Source organism: Puntigrus tetrazona, chromosome 24 (assembly GCF_018831695.1).
Source record: "Puntigrus tetrazona isolate hp1 chromosome 24, ASM1883169v1, whole genome shotgun sequence".
NCBI lineage: Eukaryota > Metazoa > Chordata > Actinopteri > Cypriniformes > Cyprinidae > Puntigrus > Puntigrus tetrazona.
The window spans coordinates 13,641,439-13,650,242 of NC_056722.1; the positions used below are offsets into that span (position 1 = coordinate 13,641,439).

General features: G+C 40.6%; 1 protein-coding gene across 1 annotated transcript; it reads right to left on the bottom strand.

Annotated features, from left to right (window-relative positions):
• Positions 1-2,981: 2,981 nt before the first annotated feature.
• On the bottom strand, positions 2,982-6,770 carry prdm14 (PR domain containing 14). The gene is made up of 8 exons (XM_043227056.1): positions 6,244-6,770; positions 6,015-6,065; positions 5,751-5,911; positions 5,321-5,588; positions 5,028-5,230; positions 4,220-4,321; positions 3,488-3,707; positions 2,982-3,308 (listed from the first exon to the last, which is right to left on the bottom strand). The coding sequence occupies exons 1-8, from the start codon at positions 6,767-6,769 to the stop codon at positions 3,154-3,156; spliced, it is 1,686 nt and encodes a 561-aa protein (XP_043082991.1). The 5' UTR covers position 6,770; the 3' UTR covers positions 2,982-3,153.
• Positions 6,771-8,804: the final 2,034 nt, after the last annotated feature.

Consider the following 8,804-nt stretch of genomic DNA (forward strand, 5'->3'; position numbering starts at 1 on the left):
AACGCAGCCATCATGAGAGGTTGACCTCGGTGCAGCCGTATCGTTCAAACGCCACCGGGGTATCGTTAATCTCATATTAATAAAGAAATCAAAATAAATTATGGATGTCCGCAGCGGACGGGGAGGCATTTTAAAGCACCAGAGGTTAAGTGTGAAATCAATGCTTATAAATGAGCGTATAAAAAAGCTGGGGAGTGAAAGGAGAGAAACAGTGAGCGAACGCAGACTCTAAATCAGTTTCCCACAAAGCATCATTGTCGAGTCTATCAGGCTTTTAGAGGGTGCGTCAAGATGGGCATTTTTCCCAGCGCATTATATGCTCTGAATTATGAACCACATCACAGTGGAATTCAACATTCCCATAGTGTAAAGAACTATAATACTTAAAAAAGACAACTACTTATGGACTAATATAGATATACTTAAGTGTGAACTGAATGTAATGTTTTTAGCTACGCTATTAACTGAGTTATATCAAATATTACTTTATAAAACTGCTAACTGCATTTAACATAATTACTTCTATAGTTTATTTTTAAATGTGAAATTTGTTTAAAGTGTGCATCCATCTAGTTCTTTAACGCAGGAGTGTATATGTATATATATATATATATATATATATATATATATATATATATATATATATATATATATATATATATTCAGGGTCATTAGTTGCTGTAGGGAAGAAAAGGAGAAGAACAACAAAGTGCAGTAAACGGTTAAACTGTTTGCAGACAAACCAGTGCGTTCTACTTAAGATAATACAATAAAACAATACAGTAAGACAGCCAGTTTGCAACGAAAAGAAGCTAAAAATAGCTAAAAAAACACAGAAGAGACAGCCATAAAATGTGCAAATGGCCACGCCCCCTCTTTTGGAAAAATAAGGCAAATAAAGTTAAAACTATTAAATTATTTCAGATAGTTGCTAAACCAACATCTCATTTTCATTTAATTTAACTTGCTGCATTAAAACATAAGAAAATTTACGTCAATTTACAAAATGTTTTTTCATTATGCATTCCAATTAATCTCAAACAAATTGACATTGGATTATTTTAAGTAAAAATAACTAAACAAATACAGCTAACTAAGACTAACACAATAAACATAACATAATTAAAAAATATTTTTAAAAATGCAAAATAAACTTTTTTTTTTTTTTTTTTTTTTTGCTAATAAACTATTTATTTGTAATAAAGATGCCAAAAATCAATTTTGTAAAAAATCAATAAAATAAAATAAAACTAAAAACTATTATATATAAAATACTATAAAATAAAATCTAACATAGAAAATTGCTAAAATTACTACAGTATGTCAATTAACACTGACTTATTTGAAGCATTATTGAAACCAAATGATTTAAAATTATTAAGAGTCATGAAAGGGTATATTCATGTAATATTACTAATATTACATAATCCGCAACATAGTGCACATTCAGTACAATTAAGCAGACTTCTTTTTCGCAAGGCTCTGAGAGGACCGTGCTTTTTATCGCTGACCCCGAGGGTTTCTTTGAGATTTTATTATACCTCCAAGCTCTGTTAACTCACCAAGAGCCCACGATGTACACGTGCAGACAAAATGGCAAAGCCTGCATCTCTCCCTGAAGTATGAGAGGGTAATTGAATTGTCTTCTGAAGCTTGACCTATGACCCGGCCGGTTTGTACGTAACCGGTGAGGGTGAAATTAATAATGGGAATCCGTGGCGGCTCCCTGCGCCAGCACCGGGTGAATCTGATGGCGGGGGACCATTGAAGCTCTGCAGGTAATCCAGTCAAATAAGAAACCCAGCCGGGGGAATCCTTCACAACAAAGACTATGGATATGAGCTCCACGTCTTAAAATGATTTCTAAGAGCGACGTTAAGAAAGCCACGTCTGCTTGATCTCCGACGCTGAATGTTTTACGGCGAGCGACCGGACGAATGAAGAGAACGTAGCAAGCTCACGTCCACTTATGACAAGCTTTCGGCCTCTTTAGCGGAAAGGATTCGGCTTTACATGATCGCAACTTTTAGCCGTGCCCTTTGACCCCTCGTCGCTACCGTGCGTTTTGAGAAGGTGAACACTCCTGGAGAGTGCGGAAGGAGTAATCTGTCGGAAAGCCTTTTTCTCGCTTTCCTTCTCCATCGCAGACAGTTGGTAGCACGAAGACACAATCAGGGGGCAGCAGATGTCAGCGAGCCCGCCTTTGTTTCCATTCTCTCCACACTGGACCACCTCATTGCAGTAGTCCATTGTCATTAATTTGCTGTTGGGGGATGTTCTCACTCCTCCTCTTCTGTCGCTGACCATCATTTAGCAAAACACTGTAAACTCAGTCTAAAGGGGAACTGTGTAACCATCTATCTATCCATTAATTTTCAAGGCGTCACATTCACATTCCTTTCATCCTAATCAAATGAATGGTTTCAATGTTTTTTTCCCAGTACTGTAAAGGAGAGAAACCTGTGAACCGATGCACCTACAACTCATCTTTTGTAAAATGTGCAAATGTGTTGCATTTAGTTTTCGCGTAGCATTCAAATTAAAGTTTGAGAAATATTCAAACCTGAACATTTTAAGCCGGACATTTCATTGTATTTTAATTAAAAATAGGTTTTTAAAGCTACAAAAATGATGCGCCGGCTGTTTTAAAATCAGACACAAACCCTCATGGGTTCCAGAAAGTTGCAGGGAAACCAAAACACTGACATAATAACGCATTGCTTTTTCATATCAATTTTAATTTTCAAGTTTGCAGACGATCCGACACACACTGACAGGCTGAACAGCAGTTACAACCCATGATAAAGACTGTACAAAAGAACGACATTACAGAATAATAATAATAATAATAATAATAATAATAATAATAATAATTTGGTCTTTGGTTTTATTAACTGGCTTTGGTTGTGCAGCTCATCGTTACAGCACCGCATATTTGCTTTGAGCTAACTTTAAAAAGTAGGCCTACAAAAACGCACATTTCTCTAGACAAATACGTTTTAATAAATAGCAGCAACATTTAAAATAATAAAGATTAAAGCGAAAATATTTTCTTAGCGGACAGGTGACCATTAAATAAAACACACGATACCAAACAACATCGACGCGTGTCGTCTTTGCAGGGAAATAACAAACAGAAAGGGCGTCGAAGCGTTAGTTCCAGGGCCTGTACTCGGAGGTGATGCTGGTCATCCCGGGAAAAGAGAAGCTGTCTCCCAGCTTTTTCTGTGCATGTAAAGAATCTTTGGCGGGGAAGAGCGAGTTCTCGTCTCCAGGAAGAGCAACGGAGCTGTCCGAAAGCGGTCGTTCTGAGGGGAGAGAGTCGGGATTTGTTAGAAAATAATACAGGCTATATAGCCTGGTCTGTTATGGATCATACGAATCCAGAAAAATACGTATAGGCATTAAAATAGACCCCCTAATCTGCGTTTTCGGTCCTTCCCAAATTTCCTAGCTACTGAATGAACTCATTAACACGTCTCCGTACTTTTATGCGTCTTCATGTGAAACTTCAGCTCTTGTGCTTCTTGGAAAGTGGTTCCACACACGTCGCAGGAGAAGGGCTTGTCTTTGGAGTGCGTGCGCCGGACGTGGCTGTCGTGGGCCGCGTGAGAGGCGAACGCTTTCCCGCAGTGCTTGCACTTGAACGGCCGCTCGCCGGAGTGCTGGCGGATGTGAGTGCGGAGGATGCTGGAGGCCGTGAACGCCTGTGACCACCAAACAAACAACAACAACGGTAATGTTCTACACGCACATACAGGAATAGGAACATACCGTTGACTTAAATCGTTTGCTACTCTATTTCATTAGCGGGTAACAATGATACATTCTTTAAATTCCCTCCACAGCCTAACCATCTTATAAACATTTTTTTTTGCATATTTATAGCCATTGGTAAGCGTTTATTCTGCTGGAATAAACTCTCTGGCAGTCCGCAAACAGCGCGGAAAGAGCGGCGCGACCGCTGAAAGGCACGCGCAAGTAAAACCTTTAAGAATGAGAAGGAAACGAGTTGCGACAAAGCCGCAGACAAACTTTTGTCTCCTCGAGCGTCATAAATTAAAGCATAATCCTCGCGCACAAAGCAGTGGAGGTGCATCTGCCGTTAATTAGCATGTAAGTGTCTTCTAATAAGGGCTAATAAGCGCTCAGGCGCACCGTGAAATCGCCCGGATCCTCAAAAGCGCTATTTTACTCGAAGGCATCCAGCTTTACTCACCTTGTTACAGTAAACACATTTGTAAGGCCGCTCTCCCGAGTGCACGCGCATGTGTTTGTTCAGGCTGGAGGACTGCGAGAAACTTTTGCCGCACACGGAGCACTGGGATGGGAAAAAACGGGACACGAATTACACTCAAGACTCGGTAAAATGCACTGAAATGGCAGCAGATTAACGCATCCGGGTCATTCCTCGAAAAGGGTGCTTTTGTGTCCTGCGTAAAAAGACTAGCAATAATGCTATGGCTGTGTTAAAATTAAAATGCAGTTAAATTGTGTGTTTGTTTTCGAACTATCCTGGCTGTTGTAGCAATGCGTTATTAACGAACTATTAAATTTGATCGAATAAAGAAAATGAAAGCTACAATTTAGATTTAAATGCACGTTTTACAAAAAAAATGCATTCCCATCGTATTAGTCGGTTCCTGTCATTTCACCCCCTCCCCCCTTAAAAATATTTTTTTAAATTAAAAATAATTATGCTATAATCCTATAAATTATAAAATCGTATTCCGTGTGATCTTAAATAAAAAAAAGTTAAGTCAGCGTTCCAGAATAGAAAAAGCACGCGCAAAGAAAGACCATATATGTGCATATATATATATATATATATATATATATATATATATATATATATATATATATATATATGCGCTGCTAAATGGTTTGAGTGTGAGAATGTCAGTATGACTGCGGTGTTTGTTTGCTAGGAATAGGTTTAGTGCAGCTTTTCTAGAAGGGAGCTGTTCTTTCAGCACCACGGCTGTTATTTCCTTAAAGTCTTCAGTGAATCAAGACGTATATTTTACCTTATGTGGCCTGTGTTTTTCATGCACATGGAGAATGTGGATTCGGAGCCGGTCTCTTTTCTCGAAAGACCTGTTGCAGAGGTGGCAGGGGAACTTCCTGTCTCCCTGATCCACGCAGCGCGTGTATTTCAAGTGTTTGTCTCTGTAGTACTTGTAAGCGAACACTTTACCGCAGCGATCACACTTGAAACCCTCTCCAGAATCTGAAACGAAGAAACGGGGGGAAATCTGAGAAGCTATCATCTTAGATAGCGAACCGTGTCGAGCTATAAAGAATTAGGTTACGCGCATACCTTCACTCGGGAGCTGTTCGGTGTCATCAATAAAATCTTTGAGGGTGAGAGGGATACCCAGAAATTGCACATAGCAGTCTCCGTACCAGACCAGGAGCTCCTGGCCGGCTCGGATCTCTTTGCAGGCCTCGTAGTATATCTGGCCTTCACACTGGACAGCAATCAGGTTCTGCTCCTCGGGGAAGCGCGCGCACTTCACCAAGGACATCCAGTTCCCTGGAGCGCCTCTCCCATCCACAAAGTGACTCAAGCGGCCGTTCTCAAAGATCTTAGCACAGGTAGAGAGAAAAAAAAGAGTTTGGGAATTTAATACAGCTATTTTGCATCCGTAAACAGCTGCATGCGTCGTGTCGCTGGACGATCCAGCAGACTTTTTATACAAAATCTGCATCGAAACGATAACTGTATTCGATTAACATTTGTTATTTACCTCCCACATGAGAGTGTTGTCATCATAGGTTTTGATCTCACTCGTGTTTACAAGTTTGCCCTGAAACGGTCCAAACCTGGCGCCTTTTGGAATTGCGCTTTTATCAGCAAATATTCCATAATGGGAAAGGCTTCCACAATTAGTCTGGAGAATCGATAGACCTGAAAAATGCAAGACACACTCCATAAAACCGCCGGCTGCGTGGGTCGTGCTGGAAATTCTCAGGAAGGAAAGAAGGAAAGAGAAAAAGAAAGGTTCGTTTACCTTCTGGAAGTTCAAATCCTTCCGTATCGACAGGGAGATGATGACGATCGGCTAATTGATTGAAGAAATGGGAGTTAATTTTGGAAATTAAACATTAAAAGAAGAATGTGGCATATACGTATAACGAATAAACATTCTACGTACGATACGTTACAATTATTAAGATGTTTTTCACTTGTTTGTTCCGCACAATAAATTTCGCTGTCGCACTAAAATGATTATGATATACCTGTACTGGGAGGAAATGATAATCCAGAGATGGCATGTCCAACATTTTGCCCTTGTTTTTTGGAATATCCGTACAGGACAGTGAAGAGGTCTTCCTCCGTAAAACTGTAGGTACGCGTGCGTTCCGGGGATGGATCCGCGGCCTGCAGGCAACTGAAACCGACTTTAACCGGAGACGAAGAAGCCGAAGAAGCCTTCCCGCTGGACGGGCTGCTGAACTCGGACTGAGAGCCGCCGCTCTGCTCGTCTTGTCTGGGGTACGCGCTCTGTGACGGCGGCGCGTGCTGGAAATACGGCAGGCTGGACACGTTGAGGATCTGCTCGTGGAACACCGCGGTCTGGTGGCTGTTGTGGCTGAAAAAAGACGGAGCGCCGGCGAAGTTAAAGGGCACGATGGTCTGCGCGTCGGTCACCATGCGGCCCAGAGACTTGAGCGGATGGAAGATGCCGTGCGCGCCGGGCAAAGACGGGTAGACGGCCAGACCCCTGTCCCTCACTGCGGGGTGACTGGAGAGAGACACCGACATCTCCACGGCTGATCCCAGGAGAACTTCTTTTCTGTTCTGTAGGCTGTAAAATATTTTCAGCATTACAAAATACACTTCATTTTTTTTTTTTTTTTTTTTGTAAAAAAGCAATTCTCGATTTTAGATTTTCTCCATCAAACTCCCTGCAAACTTTGATTTGACTTTTTTTTAGAGAACAACTGAACTATTTTTTCTTGTAATGTGTATTGGCCTATTCTGCCTCAATTCAAAACTCAACGAGACATAGTTCCGATCTTAAAAGCAAAGTTTCTTCAGTGGTTCTTGGCAAACGTTCAGCGAAGACCATTTCGATCTGGTTATTGCAATCTTGCACCAATGTTCATCTCATATTTATCTCTATTTGGTGAATCTCTATTGAGCCGGTAAAGTTTTGCAGCACAAACAAACCAGAATTGCGGCTTTCTGAATGCGCAGACTTTTGCTTATAAAAATGACCTAAAAAAAAGAAATAGGTTTCCAGCATTGCAGTACTTTTTCCAATTCTCCATTATCCAAACAGATCGCTAACAGAGACTAATGAGGGTCGTGACACTACAGTTTAAGAACAGAGGGTCAGCAAGAGAGGTCAACATTAATGAAGCCTTTCTAAACTCTTTTAAAAAGCATTAAAGGTGTCACGCTCCGTATAATCCTGACCCCAGCTGGTTATTGCGCGCGAAGAGCGGGCTGAAATCCATAACGGCAATGCAATATAAAACACAAATAAATTGCTGTCGCCAAAGCTACAAAAACATTAAGTGAAATGGTTTACAATTGGCCTCACCGCTTGCGCCGGTCCAGAGATCCACTTCTTGTGTTTGGAGAACCTCTGACTCGGGAGCGATGGACTGAGGTCCTGCGTCTGTGAAGCTTGAGACGGGTCTGAGGACATATGGTCGAGTGTAGGACAGCTACTAGAGAGGGGATGCCTTTCCCCTGGTCTGCGCCGTCATTGGTCAGTCCCGGGTTCATCCTCTGGGAATTGCGCTTTAACGCGTCGTATAGCAGCTCTCTTTCATATGCAGCACAGTCTCTAATGTGTTAACTGCTCCTAACCGGGAGACGGCGTGAACGGCACGGGTTCGGTTCAGGGGCTCTTCGTGAAAACGAAAGTCGTCGGCTGCATTCGTTTAATAACGAGAATTAAGTGAGCTGAAGCATCTGAAGCACCACGGCACTTACCAAAGCCAGATGTGCTTTATTTCGAAATATACGGCTTAATTCGAATTCAAATATAAGGAAGGTACAGGATTTAAAACCTATATTACACGTTTTGACCCGAAGACACTGGCAGAACTTGAGTGAAGAACCAGTTTACGGTTTTAATGAAGTTTAGGCTCACAGTCAGCAATTCCTGTGCTTTTATGGATTATAGATGGTCAAGACTAAAGTTTTGGATTAAAATGTTGTTCTAGGGTCAACAAAACATTTCCCTCACTGACTTATTAAGGTCAGGACGAGCAAATGCGCTCTAATTGTTCTCAATTAGTTAGCAATAAGTTACTTTACCACAAACAACAGCAACAAAATATATTTTGTTATCATCATTATTACTAATGCATTTTATCCATACATTAATTTTAATTTTGTGTTTAAGGCAACTTTTGATGACTTTTTTTCCGTGTAACAAAAACCAAACCACTTAAAACCAAAAAATACGCAGAGCCAAATTCGATAAAATAGACATATTGCCTATGTATAAAAATAAAAAAAATGTGCGAGAATGTGTTTTCTCGCACTCTATTAAACAACATTTATTTTTGCAATTTTACAAAACAAGTTTTGTTGCATTGGTTTTGCGGGTTCATTTATTATAAAGGTTTTCCACCTTTTTAAAACATCCAAAACCTTTTACAAAGATCCGTATATAATTTTAGTCAAATAAAAACGAAAACCCGTGATATTGACGTGCATACGCATCTACGACACAACCATAATCCATAATAATAATAATAATCCATAACACGAGTTTTCGTTTTTATTCGGCGTACTGCTTACACGCGTATTCGCGAAAACACGAGGCGTGAGATGATTA